The 20,013-nt window shown below is 35.8% G+C and overlaps 1 protein-coding gene across 1 annotated transcript in view; it reads left to right on the top strand.

Annotated features, from left to right (window-relative positions):
• The window catches only part of AXDND1 (axonemal dynein light chain domain containing 1), a 105,422-nt gene that overhangs the window by 34,509 nt on the left and 50,900 nt on the right, over nucleotides 1–20,013 (top strand). The window contains exons 12-16 of the mRNA XM_058539964.1: nucleotides 4,628–4,748; nucleotides 7,519–7,620; nucleotides 8,502–8,665; nucleotides 9,947–10,022; nucleotides 12,194–12,428. Coding sequence (XP_058395947.1) covers nucleotides 4,628–4,748; nucleotides 7,519–7,620; nucleotides 8,502–8,665; nucleotides 9,947–10,022; nucleotides 12,194–12,428 — 698 coding nt within the window. The remainder of the gene's footprint in view (nucleotides 1–4,627; nucleotides 4,749–7,518; nucleotides 7,621–8,501; nucleotides 8,666–9,946; nucleotides 10,023–12,193; nucleotides 12,429–20,013) is intronic.

Below are 20,013 nucleotides of genomic sequence, written 5' to 3'. Positions count from 1 at the left end.
GGGTTCGCAGGTTCGGATCCCAGGCATGGACCTATGCACCGCTTATCAAGCCATGCTGTGGCAGGCGTCCCACATAAAATAGAGGAAGATGGGCACAGATGTTAGCTCAGGGCCAGTCTTCCTCAGCAAAAAGAGGAGGATTGGCAACAGATGTTAGCTCAGGGCTAATCTTCCTCTCTTTCACACACACACACAAACACACAAATTGTTATATTATCACAGAAGCGGTACCTGTGCCTTATAAGAAAATCAGAAAATACAGACAAGCAAAAATGAATAAAAAAATCACAATCTCACCACCCATAGATTACTGCTGTAAATACCTTAGTATATATTCTTGTGGATTTGGTTTCTATGTACATGTGCACACATGCATTTTTTAAACCAAAATTGTATTGTATATATTGTTATATAGCCTTTTTTTTTTTTTAGTCAACAATCTCTACCTAGTAAATTTTCACTTCATAGATTACCCAGGTCATATTCAAATTTTCTCAGTTATTCCTAATATATATTTTACATGGGTTGTCCAAACTAGTATCCAATCTAGGACCACATATTGCATCCCGTTTTATGTCCCTTTTAATCCAGCATAGTCCTCTGCTTTTTAAAAAATTTTGTTGAAGAGTAACTATATTTTTTAAATGTCAAGAAAAACACAAATGTATACAACATCTAAATTCAAAAATATATTTACTTTTATTCTATTTTATTCCTTACTGGAATGAGAGGGGTACTTTGATCATTTTTTGCCCACTGAATATACTACTGTTTTCTGTAGCTGATTCACCTTCTTGTCTTGGTCTGTAACTGTTCTATACTTTGTCTTCTATCATCATGTCTCTAATACTATCTCTCCATCTTCTTTCTGATCCGATGACCTTGCTTTCTAAAAGGTGGAAGCAAACAGAAGAGAACTCAATCTCTTACCCCTACATCTAGCCACCCACTTGCATCTGTGCTCATACATTCTATTTTCCCTTCTCTTACTGGAGATGAACTGTTTCCTCCTTTTTAAGGCCAATCTCTCCATTTGTGTACTATTACATCCCCTCTTACCTACTTGAGGTATTTTCAGCAAATAATCCCCCTTTATCCTGTACCATTAATTTTTCCCTCTCTACCTGATTAGTCTCATCAGTATACAAATATACTATAACTACTCTCGTCTTAAAAACAACAACCAAAAAAAACCCTAAAAAGTCTCCCTAGTCTCTCAGGACCTCATCTCCCCTTCTAGCTATGGCCCCATTTCTCTGCTCCCCTTACAGTAAACTTCTTCAGAACGTTTTCGTACTCATTATCTCCATTACCTGTCCTCCCATTATCACTTGAACCCACTCCAGTCAGGCTTTCACCTCCACCACTCCACCAAAATGCACCTGTCATTGCATGCACCAGTGATTTTCATATTGCTAAATCCAAAGGTCAATTCTCAATTCTCGTTTAACTTGATTTACCAGCAGCATTTGTCATAATTGACCAGTTCCCCTTACTTGAACCAATGTCTTTCAGCATATTATACTCTCCTAGTTTTCCTTCTACTTTGCTCTTGGCTCCTTCTTACTGATATCCCTTGCAGGTTCCTTTTCATCTCACCAATTTCTAAATATTGGAGTGCTCATTCCTTGGATTTTTCCTCTATCTATATTCACTTCCTAAGTGAATCCATTCAGTTTCCTGGCTTTAAATACCATCATCTCTATACTCTCAACTCACAAATTTATATATCCGGCTTCAATCTTCTCCCTGAATTCCAGACTTACATGTCCAATGGCCTTAACATTTCTACTTAGTTGCCTGACATTCCCAAACTGAATTCCTGTTTTTACCCTCAAACCTACTCCCTCCACACTCTTTTCCCATTTCAGTTAAAGGCAACTTCATCCTTCCAGTTTCTTCGGCGTCATCCTCGATCCCTTTCTTTCTCTCACATCTCTCCGTTAGCAAATTCTATCAACTCTCCTTTCATTATATATGTAGAATCTTCACCACTTTCACTACTGCCATCTTCATCTCTTGCCTGGGATATTGCAGTAACCTCTGAATGGCCTTTTACTTCTGCCTTTACACTGCTATAGTCTATTCTCCACACACCACCCAATGTGATTTATGAAAACTTGACTCAAATAATGTCATTTCTCTGCTCAAAATTCTTCAGTACCTCTCCCTCTTACAGTAAAAGGCCATGCTTTTAAAAAATGTTTATAAGACTAATCCTACCAGAATTTCTCTGACTTCTCCTACTTTATTCTAGACATGCTTGTCTTTGTGCTGTTCCATGAACATACCAGGCAGGCTCCCACTTCAGGGCCTGGAATCCTCCTCCCCCAGATAGCTGTGTAGCTTCTTCCCTCCTTCCTTCAGACCTTTGCTCAAATGTTGTCTTCTCAGTAAGGTCTTTCCTGATCCCTCTATTTAAAATTGCAATATACTTTATACTCTCGATCCCTTTTCCCTGACTTATTTTTATCCATAGCACTATCACTACTTAATATATTGTTTTACTTTTTTGTTTATTATCTCTTCTGAAAAAACTTTATAAGGGAAAAGTTTTTTTGTTTTATTTCATTTTGAACACTACCAGGTGTATGGTAGGCACTAAACAGATATTTGTTGAATGAATTAAAAAAATAAACTAGAACTTCTTTTGTGCTAATGTCCATTATAAGAACAAAACGTCTTCTAAAGCCAGAGAGAAGGGGAAGGAAGGAGAGAAAGAAATCTCATTTTCTTTAAAAATTGATGGTTCTGAGGGCCAGCCCGGTGGCGCAAGTGGTTAAGTGTGCGCGCTCTGCTGTGGTGGCCCGGAGTTCGCAGGTTCGGATCCCGGGCGCGTACCGATGCACTGCTTGTCAAGCCATGCTGTGGCAGCGTCCCATATAAAGTAGAGGAAGATGGCCACAGATGTTAGCTCAGGGCCAATCTTCCTCAAGAAAAAAGGGGAGGATTGGCATCAGATGTTAGCTCAGGGCTAGTCCTCCTCACAAAAAAAAAAAAAAAAATTGATGGTTCTGAATTGGGATAGTTCATTTTTTAATGTGTGATTAGAAATTTTTAGTAATACTTTATTCTGATTATTATTATTCATTATTACTGATTATTTTATTGAAAATTTGGAAAATACAGAAACATAAGTAAGGAAATAAAGAGCATCCATAATTCTTTCAGAGTTAACTACTATTAATATTTTGATATATTTTTCTTTTTCTACATATTTTTTATAAAAATTAGATCAACCTGAATATATAATTTTATCATTTGGGTTTTCTCATTTTATGTTATAATATGAAAAATTTTACCGTGTACCAAAGTATTAAGAACATGATCTTTAATTAGCTGCAGAATATTTTCATCATAGAGCTACATCAGATATTTTATCTGGCCAATCCCTTGTTGTTGGACATTGAGGTTGTTTCTATTATAAACAAAGGTAATTAATTCCCTTTTTGATATTGAGGTTGTTTCAGACAGTAAAATGCACAGATCTTAAGGGTATAGCTTGTTGAATTCTCCTGGGTGACACCTAGAGTGATTAATTTTTTCTCAGTTGCCTTGAACAAGTGGAAGCTTCCAAATAGAAAGAGGCTTCAGGGCCGGCCCCGTGGCTTAGCGGTTAAGTGCGCGCGCTCCGCTACTGGTGGCTCGGGTTTGGATCCCCGGCGCGCACCGACGCACTGCTTCTCCGGCCATGCTGGGGCCGCGTCCCACATGCAGCAACTAGAAGGACGTGCAGCTATGACATGCAACTATCTACTGGGGCTTTGGGGAGAAAAAGTGAAAAAAAAAAGGAGGAGGATTGGCAATACATGTTAGCTCAGGGCTAATCTTCCTCAGAAGGAAAAAAAAAAAAAGAAAGAGGCTTCAGGAACTGACGCTGGTGGTTCCTTGCTTTCATCGAAATCAGAAGAATTCTACATCACGGCCTTTAATTCTTAAAGCAAAGTTAATATTCCATAGGAGGAAGGGTTTCAAAAGCTTTGTGAAACGCTACCAGTTACTTTACAACTTCTGCATTTGTATTTAATTTTAGAAGGGCTTTTAATTCTAAGAGAAGTTTCAGTGTAAGTTAGAAGGAAAAGGCATGTTCTGGTAAACATGAAGAAAAAATAGTTAAGAAAAAGGTACTTTATACTCAAGCTTTTGGTTGGTAGAGAATTTCTTTAAATCTCATATTAATTATATATGATTTAAAAATATAATGGCTCACAATTATTGAGCTTTGTGCCTTTAATAAAGAATCCTAATTCTATGAGAAAAAAGCTTAACAATAAAACTGCTATATTACTGCTACTTGTATTCTGAATTTTTCGTTAGATATAGTGTTGTTACACAGTTAAAATACCATTTTGTGAAAATTCTAGTGAATAAAGAATATGATGAAAAGTGTTTAGAGCAGGAAAAAATATATTGAACTTTTTACTTGAAGACTTTTGTAAGATTTATAAATCAACTGTGAATATTTTTTCTTCTATTTCGCTGTATATTAGTGTTATTGATATATCCAGCAATTATACCATAATTACCTTATGATGAGTTTTAAAGGAACAAATTGCCTATTTTAGGACAATGTTCTTTTTCTGAAAAAATATGTCTCTATATAGCTGTTTCTTAATTTTTCTTCTAGAATTGTAGAAGAATACCATGACTTATATACATTACAAAGAGGGAGGATGGAGAGTGATATTAAACAGTTAATGGCAGAAAGAGATATCTGGAGTTCAGCCACGTATGAATTGGCTCTAAAGGTTGGTTCATCTGGGATCATATCTCAGACTTCTTTTTTGGCTAGATAAAGTTTCATTTTATAATTTTCTTTCTTTTTTTAATTGAAGTATAATTGATATACAATATTATATTAGTTTCAGGTGTACAACATAGTGATTTGATATTTTATATGTTGCGAAATGATCACTGCGGTAAGTCTGGTCACCATCTGTTACCATACAACTTTATTATGATATTATTAACTATATTCCCTATGTTGTACATTATGTCTCTGTGACATATTTATTTTATAACTGGAAGCTTTTACCTCTTGATCCCCTTCACCTATTTTTTTAATTGGTGTCATAATAGTTTATAACATTGTGAAATTTCAGTTGTACATTATTGTCAGTCACCATATATATGTGCCCCTTTACCCCTCGTGCCCACGCCCCAAACTCCTACCCCTGTGGTAACCACTAATCTGTTCTCTTTGACCATGTATTTGTTTATCTTCCACATATGTGTGAAATTATACGGTGTTTGTCTTTCTCTGTCTGGCTTATCTCACTTAACATAATACCCTCAAGTTCCATCCATGTTGTTGTCAATGGGATGATTTTGTCTTTTCTTATGGTTGAGTAGTATCCCATTGTATATATATATATACCACATCTTCTTTATCCATTCATCAGTTGATGGGCATGTAGGTTGCTTCCACGTCTTAGCAATTGTGCATAATGCTGCAATGAACATAGAGGTACATAAGTCTCTTTGAATTGTTTATTTCAAGTTCTTTGGATAAATACCCAGTAGTGGTATAGCTGGGTCCCCCTTCACCTATTTTGCCCATCCCCTTATCCGCCCCTCCCCTCTGGCAGCCACTAGTTTGTCCTCTATTTATGAGTCTGTTTCTGATTTATTATATTTGTTTGTTTTGTTTTTTAGATTCAACATATAAGTGAAATCATACAGTATTTGTCATTCTCTGTCTGACCTGTTTCACTTAGCGTAATACCCTCTAGGTCCATCTATATTATTGCAAATGGCAAGATTTCATTCTTTTTTATGGCCGAGTAATATTCCATTGTATATGTATACTACATCTTCTTTATCCATTTATATGTTGATGGACACTTAGGTTGCTACCATATCTTCGCTATTTTCAATAATCTAGACAAAAATTTTAAAAATGAAGATGTATATTTAATTGAGGAATAATGTAGCTATTATGGGCCTTGAAAAGGGAAGATTACATATTTTTCTTTTGTTTCTTCTCTCTTTGGTACCTGGCTCTTGCCCAGTCAATGGCTGTTTTTTTCAACAGAACCTCTGAAGTATGAACAAGAATTCTTTCTCTGTTGTTTGTGAACATGTTAGAATTTTCAACTTTGATTTATACTAATAATAAACTAGGAAAAGTGGTTCTTATTTTTTTACATAATGTAACTGTATTAGGATCACTGGATATCTCGCTTTGGTTCTATTAGGTTGGTACCCAAGATGACAAATGAATTGAAATATGGCAGCCTGTGGATCATTATAGTAATGCTTTAGGGAAATAGCAAAGTCCCACAATATTCTATTTTTCTAAAATGTTTGCTGGTTGGTTGCCTATTCTCACATCTGGGACTTATAGTATTAACAGCAAATTATGAACAGATTCAAATTTTTGTCCCCTTTTCCTCTGGAATTGTCAGACCTCATCTGGGACACAATGTTCCATCCCGATGCAGAATTTTAAAAGGGACATTAACATGTCTGGAGGAAACAATCATGACAGTAAATATATAAGAAACAAGTCTGGGAGTTAGGCGTGTTCAGTAGGAGAAAAAAAGAAGACAAGTGAGTTCCTTCCCTCTAGAAGTATTTCAACAGTAGAGAAATCATCCCTGGTAGAGGTTTCTGTACAAGAATACCTTGAATTGATGGGGCTTTGTGTTAGATCATCCCTCAAGTCCCTTCCAACAGGAAATGACAGCTAGAATGTCAATTCCCTGAAAATAAGGACTTTGTTTCTTTTGTTCATGGCTATATGCAGCATTTAGAATAGTCATTCATTGAATGACTGTATAATTAATTCAGTATATCAGTGGTATATCAGTGGTTCTCAGAATGGTCCAAAGAACCTCTGGGGGTCCATAAGACCCTTCCATGAGGTCAAAACTAGTTTCATCCTAATACTAAGATATTATTTGTCTTTTTCACTCTGATTTTCACATGAGTGTACAGTGAATTTTTCCTGAAGTTACATGATATGGATTTTGCAACAGATTGAATGCAGAAGCAAATATGAGACTCTGGCTCTATTCTATTAAGGCAGACATTAGATTTGTAAAAATGTAAAACGATGGTGCTCTTTTCACTAATTTTTTTTTTTGGAAAATATAGTTAATTTGTCATAAAAATACTCTTTATGTTAACATATAATGGGTTTATTAATGTTATGTTTCAGTGAATTAACAAATACATATTTTAAATAATTTTACGTTTAATTTCCAATACAGTAAAATCAATAGATATAATTTATATAAACAAAAGCTCTTTGGAGTCCATAATAACTTTTAAGAGTGTAGAGAGGTTTGAGATCAAATTGTTTGAGAACCTCTGCTACTATACTTGAATTTGGTTCTAGTTCATTAGTTTTAGAAAACATGAATTTATGGTTCAAGTTAATTCAGGATTTAAACAGAAATTGTGACTGTGTTAATGATTCAATGAAAAATTGGTATGTGAAACTGCTTTGGGTTTAATAAATTACAATGGTTTGGTAATGTTTTGGCTTCCTAATTTTAGTCCTGTTTTTTATAGGTAATTGAAAGAAATAGAGTCATATTGGCTAAAAGACTTTACCTCAATGAAAAAGGCTGGAGTAAATATACTACACATTTCATCATACTGCTGTCAACCAAGGTAAGGCTCAATTCACATAAGTTATGGGAAAAGAGACTCCAGTTCTTGAGGGTTGAGATTATAGGAAGGCTTTGCTAAATTTATAGATTAAATTTTAAATATAGTTTTATATTTGTGATTTATGTGGGTGGAATGAAAAATCTAAGGAAAGGCGAATACGGGCTCTTCTTTATATTTGTTTTCTATCCTAATTAAAGAAATTTATCTAAGTTAATAACACTGAAAATATTATTTATAGAGTTATCATTCTATTTATTAGTGCTTAAACTAAAAAACTGTAAGTAGCTGTGTTCATTGAAATAGTTACATTATCAATGTATTCTATGCAATTTTTTGGGAAAATTCACTGAGTACACTAGGTTGAAAAGGAGGGAAGTGGCATATAGTGTGTTTCTAGAGTCAAACCATTTACTCTAGTCATTTCATTTAATTCTTATAATAATCCTGTGAGATATATATTAGGGTCTTTATTTCATGGATAAGAAAAATTAATCTCAAATAGATTAAATAACATTCCCCAAGGTTACACAGCTGGTAAATGGCTAGGATTCACATTTGGTTCCTTTTGGCTTTGAAATTCCTGTTCTTTCCCGTGTACTGCATTGCCTCCCATGAAAGTCCTATGGGGAAATTGGGCTCATGTTGCAAAGGAAAAAATCTTGTTCCTAATACTTTATGTACCATGGAAAATCCACCACCAAAGGGACTGTGTAGTAGTGTCACTGATGATATTTTGAGAGAGGAATATCTTTTCAATTTTTTGATCCATTTTCTATGGATGTCTCTAGGATTACAATATTAATAATGGTCTGGTGTATGCTAATAAGTATTTGTTATATGAGTAAATGAATAAGTGGTTTGATTCCATGTATTTTATCTAGGACACTGCAGACCTTGCACTGTTGCAGAAGTTGACACAGAAATGGAGAAACTTAGTGAATAAATTTAAGCAGGAAGTGGAACAAAATGAAGAGTCTACAAGGGAGAAATTGCAAATTGTTAAGGATGGCCTTATCAAATGGCAGCAATACTTCAGAAATAATAGGTGAGTCTCCGAGAATCTTGTTTTTCTGATTATACTATGTCATGTCTGATAACTCAGTCCAATTCTTCCTCTCTCTCTTTTTCTCTGTCTTTTACCTTGTAATTACTCGAACGTTGATTTTGGTGAGGTAACCAGCAGCCCTTACAAGGGCACAGTCCTGCTAGGAGCTTGAATGTTCTTTCGGTTTCTAGTGCTAATTGTCTCTGTAGTCCATCCTGATCCCTCTACCCAGCTGCTGCCGCCTCCATTTAAGTCCAACTCTTTTTCTTTTTTTTCCTCTCTTTTAAAAATCAAGTCAACTTATGTCACTACTGTTGGCAAACTTGAATATCTGGATCCATCTGCCAATTCCGTAGCATAGTACATGTGCAGAGAAGTGGAATCGATGAGTGGCAGTTATAAGGAGATTGATGTGGATTGGATATCATACTTTGTAGCAGTTAGAGAAATCTGACAATGGAAGAGGCTGCCTATAAAGTAGTTAAGTTGAGGCTGGATGAAGGAATCAAAGCCAAGCTTAGTGGGAATCTATACTTTGAATGCAGGCTGGACTGAATGATTTCTAAGGTTTTAAAAACTTTAAGATGCTTTGCCTGTTGAGGAAACACATTTTGGTATCATTTCTGTTTCAAATTGAGAACAGTGGTTTCCATTTTTTCGTATCCTCTAAGAGGTTTCCCAGTTAGTAGATTTGGAAGTTCTGGAGCTGAAGCTGGTACATGTCCATGCTGGTTGCTGCTGCCATTGCTGTTCCTACTGTTTGTAGATTCTTAGCTGGGAAGGGAGCACAGGTGGCAGTGGTTCTCTTCGCTCTTTCTCTTCAGGGACTTCTTTATCAAGAGCTTTCTCCTCCTGAGACTTCAGAGATAATAAAGGAAACTCTAACCAGAAACTGGAGCTCCTGACCTACATGTTGAGTCTTAATTATTCATTAGGCTGTCTTTCTATTTATATATTGTTTTGGCATCTGTATTCAACAGGAATTATTCTTATGATGGTCTAGTTTTGGAGGCCGAAGACCCAGAGAACACCTTTTTAATACTATCATGGTTTCTGACCCTGTAACTTGGTTACTCAGGTCTAATTAAAGTCTGAATTTATATTTATATTTATAAATTTAAAGATGAATGCCTTTGAGGAGAGGGGCTGAACCTGGAAGGCATTCTTGAAAATCATTAAAGAGAAACATAATATTAATTGTTCTATAGTATATGGATTCATGATTTTCTTTGTTTATGCCTTGTTCTGAGACCTTGCTCTTGCTCTTTTTCCTTCTTTTAGTGGAAAAGACATTTTATCCCCTAATAAAGGAAATATATTTGAATCAGTTCTTCCAGACTTCAAGCAATGGCAAATGGTAAGACCTCCTAATAAACAGCTTGGTAATCAAAATGCTGTTTGTAAACTTGCCACTCCCTACCTATAACTGAGTCACATCTGATCCTTTAAAAATGCCATACTAAGTTTTATGAAAGACAAGGAAAACAGCAGGGGCTTTTAAAAATCTCTTAAATAGTTTATTTTCAGTTCTATTTCAGATTTTGGGTCAAATAAAGTTAGGCTGCCAGAAAAAAATTGGGAAAAGATACTTGGGTGGCAGTGAGGGTAGCTCTGATTCTCTTATCTGGTTGTCGGATATAAGTAACATTTGTGCCTTTCCTGTACCTGGCTTTTGTCTTAAGGACAAATTGGACTTCTAAAATTAATAATGTCTTTTTAAAAATTATGGTATAATAAATATAACATAAAATTTACCATTTTAACCTTTTTTTTTTTTTTTGTGAGGAGATCAGCCCTGTGCTAACATTTGCCAATCCTCTTCTTTTTTTTTTTTGCTGAGGAAGACTGGCCCTGGGCTAACATCTGTGCCCATCTTCCTCCACTTTATACGGGACGCCGCCACAGCATGGCTTGCCAAGCAGTGCGTCAGTGCGTGCCCGAGATCCGAACCGGCGAACCCTGGGCCACCGCAGTGGAGTGTGCGCACTTAACTGCTTGCGCCACCAGGCTGGCCCCCATTTTAACCATTTTTAAATGTACAGTTCAGTGGCCTTAAGTACATTTACATTGTTGTGCAACCATCACCACTATCCATGTCCGGAACTTTTTCATTTTCCTGAACTGAAACTCTGTACTCATTAAATAATAATTCCCAATTTCCTCCTCCCCCCAGCCCCTGGCAACCACCATTCTGCTCTCTGTCTCTATGAATTTGACTATTCTAGGCACCTCATATAAGTGGAATCATACAGAATTTGTCATTTTGTGACTTATTTCCTTCAGCATAATGTCCTCAGTGTTCATCCATGGTGTAGCACGTGTCAGAATTTCCTTCCTTTTTAAGGCTGAATAATATTCCATTGCATGTATTAACCACATTTTGTTTATTAATAACATCTTTTTAAAAGGTTAAAGCTTTGAAAATAGGTTTCATTAATCAAATTATTATCCTGTTATAGTAGCCTGACCAAGAAAAATATATAAGATGTTGAAACACCTCCAAAGTGAATATCAAACTCATGATCTGATAAAATCTCATACAGATCCCAGGAAACCACTTTCTTTTCTTTTGGAATGACTTGAACAGAATATTCTCAAAATTGAAAATGTTTGTTGTTCCTATATACAATATAGCTAATTTAGTGACTTTTTTACTGTTTATCTGGCAATTCTGACATTGCATAGATAAAATTGAAAAAAAGTCATGCTTCTTTATTTAGTAGGAATAATAATAACTTTCATTCATTGAGCACTTACTCTCTCAGGCTGTTGCTCTTCATCCATTATCTTACTTACTCTTCATGGCAGCCATTTGATGTAGATTGTATAATCCCCATCTCACAGATGCAGAAATTGAAGCTCAGAAATGTTAAGTAACTTGCCTAAGTTATCGATAAATGGTAAGTGGCTGAGTCAGAATTTGAGTCCAGGTCTCTCCATCTTCAAAATCTTTACTCTTAATTGCTCTGCTACATTGCTTCCCTATACTGATTACTTTTATTCAAGAGTGGGTGATTTTTTTCCATTATCTGAGTCACAAGTAATGGCAAACTTTATATATAACTGCACTTTAATTTTTCCACTAATATTTTTTGATATGTATAGGACTTGGACTTGGGGTTAACAGACAAATGAAACATACCCTATACATTGTAGGAACTTTCCCAGTCTAGTGGGGATCACGTCAACAGATATATTATATCCTTACCAAAGCAAATAGTAATTAAACATGCTCAGCTCTCTAGGACTTAATTGCCTGTCACTGATTTTTTACCCTCATACAATTTAATATAATGATTTTCATCCTCGTAAACGAGGGGTTATCTTATAGGGTATCAAAATTAATTTAAATTCACTTTAATTTTAAAAATGTGTGTCACGTTTCAAGAAGAAATGGTATTAACAAATAATAATAGGATATGCAGCTCTAAAATAATTGGGAGTCACTGGGAAATAAAGATCTGGGTAGACTGATGAAATCATTAGTGAATAAAGTGCTAATTTCCTCACCCCTCTTTCACCTTCTAGATGCTGAATGAAGATAAAGACAAGTTTGCTGGGGATCTTCTAGTATCAAAATATGATTCTCTCAAGATTATTAAACATTTACAGGAAAACTGGACAGATATTGGGCTTGGGATATTTGGTCGCCATAAAAGTATGGAGGGGGAGATGCCACCAGAGCGACAGCACATGGAGGAAATTGTGAAAAGCATAGGAAGACTCTACAAAGAATTTGAAATAAGAATAAATGGGGATAATGGTAAGAAAAAAACAATAATGATTAGATTGCTTGACCTTATAAAGAATTTTAACAGTAATTATTATTTTCAATACAATTAATATTTAAAATCAAAATAACATGCATATAGTTTTAAAAATCAAGCAAAATAAAGCATTGAGCATCAATGTATTGAGATATAATTCATCTACAATACTTTCACCTACTTAAAATGTACAATTTGATAATTTTTAGTATATTCACAGATGTGTGCAACCATCACTACAGTCAATTTTAGAATATTTTCATAAAAAGAAACCTCGTACCTTTTATCTATCACTCTTTTATCCCCTTGTCTGCACTCCAGTCTTAAGTCTGTTCTTTGTCTCTAAAGATTTCTCCATTCTGGACTTTCATGTGAATAGAATCATATAGCATGTGATCTTTTGTGACTGACTTCTTTCACTTAGCATAATGTTTAAAAGGTTCATCTATGTTTCGGCATGTATCAGTACTTCATTCACTTTTATGGCAGATAATGTTCCATTGTATGTATATATCACATTTTGTTTATCATTTCATCCATTGATGGACATTTGGGTTGTTTCAACTTTTTGGCTATTATGAATAATGCTGATATAAATATTTGTTTACACATTTCTGTGTGGACGTATGTTTTCATTTCTCTTAGATGTATACCCAGGAGTAGAATTGCTGCATCATTTTATATACCACCAGCAGTGTATAAGAGTTCTGATGTTTCCGCATTCTTGCCAATGTTTGTTATCTGCCTTTTTTTTTTAATTATGGTAACATTGGTTTATAACATTATATAAATTTGGGATGTACATCATTATATTTCAACTTCTCTGTAGATTACATCATGTTCACCACCCAAAGACTAATTACAATCCATCACTACACGCATGTGCCTAATCACTCCTTTCACCCTCTTCCCTCCCCCCTTCCCCTCTGGTAACTACCAATCCAGTCTCTGTCTCTATGTGTTTGTTTGTTGTTGTTTTATCTTCTGTTTATGAGTGAGATCATACAGTATTTTACTTTCTCCCTCTTACTTATTTCACTTAGCGTAATACTCTCAAGGTCCATACATGTTGTCACAAATGGCCAGATTTCATCCTTTTTATGGCTGAGTAGTATTCCATTGTGTATATATACCACATCTTCTTTATCCATTCCTCCCTTGATGGGCACCTAGGTTGCTTCCAGGTCTTGGCTATTGTGAATAATGCTGCAATGAACATAGGGGTCCATATATCTTTATGCATTCATGTATTCATGTTCTTTGGATAAATATCCAGCAGTGGAATAGCTGAATTGTGGTTCTATCCCTAATTTTTTGAGGAATCTCTATAATGTGGAAGTCTTTTCCGTAGTGGCCGCACCAGTTTGCACTCCCACCAGCAGCGTATGAGAGTTCCGTTTTCTCTACATCCTCTCCAACACTTGTTATTTCCTGTCTTGTTAATTACAGCCATTCTGATGGGCGTGAGGTGATATCTCATCGTAGTTTTAATTTGCATTTCCCTGATAGTGATGTTGAACATCTTTTCAAGTGCCTGTTGGCCATCTATATATATTCTTTGGAGAAATATATGTTCAGATCTTTTGTCCATTTTTTAATTGGGTTGTTAGTTTTTGACATGTGTGACTTCTTTATATATTTTGGATATTAACTGCTTATCAGATGTATGGTTTGCAAATATCTTCTCCCAATTGTTAGGTTGTCTTTTTGTTTTCTTGATGGTTTCATTTGCTGTGCAGAAGCTTTTTAGTTTGATGTAGTCCCATTTATTTATTTTTTCTACTGTTTCCCTTGCCTGGTCAGACATGGTACTTGAAAATATGCTGCTAAGACCGAGGTCAAAGAGTGTACTGCCTATGTTTTCTTCTAGAAGTTTCATGGTTTCAGGTCTTACATTCTTTAATCCATTTTGAGTTAATTTTTGTGTATGGTGTAAGATAATGATCTATTTTCATTCTTTTGCGTGTGGCTGTCCAGTTTTCCCAACACTATTTATTGAAGAGACTTTCCTTTCTCCATTGTATGTTCTTGGCTCCCTCATCAAAAATTAGCTGTCCATAGATGTGTGGTTTTATTTCTGGGCTCTCGATTCTGTTCCATTGATCTGTGTGTCTGTTTTTGTGCCAGTATCATGCTGTTTTGATTACTGTAGCTTTGTAGTATATTTTGAAGTCAGGGAATGTGATGCCTCCAACTTTGTTCTTTTTTCTCAGGATTCCTTTGGCTATTTGGGGTCTTTTGTTGTTCCATATAAATGTTAGGATTCTTTGTTCTATTTCTGTGAAAAATGTCATTGGAACTTTGATAGGAATTGCATTGAATCTGTAGATTGTGTTAGGAAGTATGGACATTTTAACTATGTTAATCCAATACAAGAGCACTGAATATCTTTCCATTTCTTTGTGTCTTTTTCTATTTCTTTCAGCAATGTTTTATAGTTTTCAGTGTACAGGTCTTTCACCTCTTTGATTAAGTGTATTCCTAGGTATTTTATTCTTTTGGTTGGAATTTTAAATGGGATTGTATTCTTAATTTCTCTTTCTGCTACTTTGTTGTTAGTATAGAAATGCAACTGATTTTTGTATGTTGATTTTGTATCCTGCAGCTTTACCGTATTCATTTATTATTTCTAAAAGTTTTTTGGTGGATTCTTTAGAGTTTTCTATATATAAAATCATGTCATCTGCAAATAGTGACAGTTTCACTTCTTCCTTTCCAATGTGGATCCCTTTTATTTCTTTTTCTTGCCTGATTACTCTGGCTAGGACTTCCAGTACTATGTTAAATAGGAGTGGTGACAGTGGACCCCCTTGTCTGGTTCCTGTTCTTAGAGGGATAGCTTTCAGTTTTTCTCCATTGAGAATGATATTAGCTGTGGCTTTGTCATATATGACCTTTATTATGTTGAGGTACTTTCCTTCTGTACCCATTTTATTCAAGATTTTTATCATAAATGGATGCTGGATCTTGTCAAATGCTTTCTCTGAATCTGTTGAGATGATCACATGATTTTTATTCCTCACTTTGTTAATGTGGTGTATAACATTGATTGATTTACAGATATTGAACCATCCCTGCATCCCTGGAATAAATCCCACTTGATCATAGTGTATGTCTTTTTAATGTATTGTTGTATTCGATTCGATGTTCATCAGTGATAATGGCCTGTAATTTTCTTTTTTTATGTTGTTTTTGTCTGGTTTTGGTATCAGGGTAATGTTGGCTTTGTAGAATGAGTTAGGAAGCTTCCCTTCCTTTTCAACTTTTTGGAAGAGTTTGAGAAGGGTAGGTATTAAGTCTTCTTTGAATGTTTGGTAGAATTCACCAGGTAAGCCATCTGGTCCTGGACTTTTATTTTTTGGGAGGTTTTTGATTACTGTTTTGATCTCCTTACTGGCGATTGGTCTATTCAAATTCTCTATTTCTTCTTGATTCAGTTTTGCAAGGTTGTATGATTCTAAGAATTTATCCATTTCTTCTAAATTACCCAATTTGTTGGCGTATAGCTTTTCATAGTATTCTCTGATAATCTTTTGTACTTCTGAGATGTCTGTTGTAATTTCTCTCTTTCATTTCTGATTTTATTGATTTGAGCCTTCTGTCTTTTTTTCTTGGTGAGTCTAGCTAAAGGCTTGTCAATTTTGTGTATCTTGTCAAAGAACCAGCTCTTAGTTTCAATGATTTTTTTCTATTTTTTTAGTCTCTATTTCATTTATTTCTGCTCTGATTTTTATTATTTCCTTCCTCCTACTGATTTTGGGCTTTTTTTTCTTTTTCCAGTTCCTTTAGGTGCATTGTTATATTGCTTATTTGAGATTTTTCTTGTTTGTTGATGTAGGCCTGTATTGCCATAAACTTCCCTCTTAGAACCACTTTTGCTGTATCCCATAAATTTTGTCATGTTGTATTTTCATTTTCATTTGTCTCCAGATATTTTTTTATTTCTACTTTGATTTCTTCATTGACTCAGTCGTCACTCAGTAGCATTTTGTTTAATCTCCATATATTTGTGGCTTTTCTGATTTTCTTCCTGTAGTTGATTTCTAGTTTCATACTGTTGTGGTCAGAAAAGATGCTTGGTATTATTTCAATCTTCTTAAATTTATTGAGACTTGTTTTGTGGCCTAATATGTGAACTATCCTGGAGAATGTTCCATGTGCATTTGAAAAGAATGTGTATTCTGCAGTTTTTGGATGGAATGTTCTGTATATAACTGTTAAGTCAAACTGGTCTAATGTGTCATTTAAGGCCTTTGTTTCCTTATTGATCTTCTGTTTGGATGATCTATCCATTGGTGTATATGTTAAAGTCCCCTACTACTATTTTGTTGCTGTCTATATCTCCATTTATGTCTGTTAATAATTGCTTTATATATTTAGGTGCTCCTATGTTGGGTGCATAGACATTTAAAAGCATTATATCCTCTTGTTGGATTGTTCCCTTTATCATTATGTAGTGCCCTTCTTGGTCTCTTGTTACAGTTTTTGTTTTAAAGTCTATTTTGTCTGATATAAGTATTGCTGTCCTAGCTTTCTTTCCATTGCCCTTTGCATGGAGTATCTTTTTCCATCCCTTCACTTTCTGTTTGTGAGTGTCTTTAGGTCTGAAGTGTGTCTCTTGTATGCAGCATATTTAAGGGTCTTGATTTTTTATCTAATTGGCCACCCTATGCCTTTTGATTGGAGCATTTAGTTCATTGACATTTAAAGTGGTTATTGACAAGAATGTACTTATTGCCATTTTGTTACTTTTTTTCTGGGTGTTTTAGTAGTTCTTCTCTGTTCGTTTCTTCTTCTCTTGCTCTCTTCCCTTGTGGGTTTTTTTTTTTCTTTTTTGGTGAGGAAGATTGACCCTGAGCTAATGTCTGTTGCCAATCTTCCTCTTTTTGGTGAGGAATATTGGCCCTGAGCTAACTGTGCCCATCCTCCTCTATTTTGTAGATGGGATGCTGCCACAGCATGGCTTGATGAGCAGTATGTAGGTTTGTGACTGGGATCCGAACCTGTGAACCCTGGGCTGCTGAAGCTGAGCGTGCGAACTTAGCCACTATGCCACCAGGCTGGCCCCTCTTCCCCTGTGGTTTGATGGCTTTCTTTAGTGTTATGTTTGGGTTCCTTTCTCTTAATTTAGTTTGACCTCTTGCTAAAAGCTACTCTTTTACTCCCCTGCTCCCACATTTTATGTTTTTGATATCATATCTAACCTCTTTTTTTGTGTATGTGTGTCCATTACCCTCTTATCATGGAAATAGATATTTTTAGTACTTTTGTCTTTTCACCTTCTTATTAGCTTCATAAGTGGTTGATCTGTTATCTTTATTGTATATTTGCCTTTACCAGTGATTTTGTTGCTTTTTTTTTTTTTGATAAGTTTCTTATTCCTATTGGTGGTCTTCTCTTTTCCACTTAAATAAGTCCCTTTAGCATTTCTTATAAAGCTGGTTTCTTGGTGATAAACTCCTTTAGTTTTTGGTTGTCTGGGAAACTCTTTATTTCTCCTTCTATTCTGAATGATAACCTTGCTGGGTAGAGTATTCTTGGCTGTAGGTTTTTTCTTTTCAGCACTTTAAATATATCTTGCCACTCCCTTCTAGCCTGTAGGGTTTCTGCTGAGAAGTCAGCTGATAGCCTTCTGGGGTTTCCTTTGTCTGTAACTTGTTGCCTTTCTCTTGTGGCTTTTAGGATTCTCTCTTTATCTTTAATTGTTGACATTTTAATTATAATGTGTCTTGGTGTGGGCCTCTTTGGGTTTATCTTGTTTGGTGCTCTCTGTGCTTCCTGTACCTGGATGTCTGTTTCCTTTCTTAGGTTAGGAAAGTTTTCAGCTATAATTTCTTCAGATAGGTTCTCTTCCCCTTTGTCTTTCTCTTCTCCTTCTGGGACACCTATAACACAGATGTTAGTGTGCTTGATGTTGTCCCAGGGGTGCCTCACACTGTCCTCTTTCTTTTTAATTCTTTTTTCTTTTTATTTGTTCTGCTTGGGTGATTTCCTCTAGTCTTTTGTCCAGCTCGCTGATCCATTTTTCTGTATCATCTACTCTGCTATTAGTCCCTCTGGTAAATTTTTCATTTACAGTATTGTATTCTTCATTTCTGATTGGTTCATTTTTATATTTTTCCAGTTCTTTGTTTAAGTTTTCACTGAGTTCATCCATTCTTCTCCCAAGATCAGTGAGCATTCTTATGATTCTGTTTGAACTCTTTGTCACGTAGATAGTTTATTTCTGTTTTGTTTAGTTCTTTTTCTGGAGTTTTGTCCTGTTCCCTTACTTGAAACATATTCCTTTGTTTCCTCATTTTGCCTCTTTCTCTGTGCTTATATCTATATATTAGGTAGTCAGCTACATCTCTCGATCTTGGAGAGGTGAGCTTATGTAAGAGATGCCTTATGAGGCCCAGCAGTGTGCTTCCCTCTTGTCACCAGTTCCAGATGTTCCAGGAGTGTCCCCTGTGTGGGCTACATGTCTCTTTCTGTTATGGCAGAGTTGCTTTTGCTGCTGGTGCCTGGGGAGGCTAGGCTGTCCCCATGGCCAGCTGATTGTAATGCTCAGCTGTGTGTGGCTGCTGTGGTCCTTTCAGTCACTTTATCAGGTGTGGGGGCCCCAGCACAGTTGGCTGCAGGTCTAATAGCACATTCCTGTGCAGTTTTTCTATTAAGTGAGTAGGCCCCCAATGTGGCTGGTTGCTAGGCTCAAGGGCTTACAATTGCTATAGGCCTCCAGCCTCAAGGCTGTTGTCAGCTGTCTCAGGGTTGCAGCTGAGTGGGGCCAGCCCCAGGCATGGATGTGCCCAGTTGTTTCAGGCTTTGGAAGATGAGGCTGATCCCCTATGTGGCTTAAAGTTGCTCCTGGCCGGCCGTGAAGTGTTGTGACTAGAAGGTGGCTTTTTTCTCTCCAGAAAGGAATTTCTGCCTCTTCCACTTCAGTCAGCACTATCCCTTTTTGTAGGGGTTCTTTTTATCCACTTTTCAGTTCTTTCTTAGTGGTAATTGTTCCAAGAGTAGTTGTAAATTTGTTGTGTCCGTGGGAGGAGATGAGTTCAGAGTCTGCCTACACTGCCATCTTGACACTGTCCTGACTTTTTAATTCTAGCCATACTAGTGGGTGTGAAACAGTATCTCATTGTGGTTTTGATTTTTTTGTGTTTTCCTGATGACTATGGATGTTGAGCATCTTTTTAAGGCTCATTAGCCATTTGTATTTCTTCTTTGGAGAAATGTCTATTCAGACACTTTGTCCATATTTTGAGTTATTTGTCTTTCTATTATTGAATGTAAGAGTTCTTTATATATTCTGGATATAAGTACCTTTTCAGTTATATGAATTGTACATCTTTTCTCTGATTCTGTGGATTGCCTTTTCATTTTCTTGGTGGTTTCCTTTGAGGTGCAAAATTTTTTAATTTTGGTGAAGTCCAATTTATCTATTTTTTTGTTGTTGTTGTTTTTGCTTTTAGCGTCATGTCTAAGAATCCTTTGCCAAATTCAAAGTCATGAAGTTTCCTTTATATATTCCTCTAAGAGTTTTATAGTTTTGAGTTAATTTTGGTATATGGTGTGAGGTAAGGGTCCACCTTCATT

Source organism: Diceros bicornis, chromosome 4 (assembly GCF_020826845.1).
Source record: "Diceros bicornis minor isolate mBicDic1 chromosome 4, mDicBic1.mat.cur, whole genome shotgun sequence".
Taxonomy (NCBI): Eukaryota; Metazoa; Chordata; class Mammalia; order Perissodactyla; family Rhinocerotidae; genus Diceros; species Diceros bicornis.
This window is presented reverse-complemented; position numbering and strand designations above follow the sequence as displayed.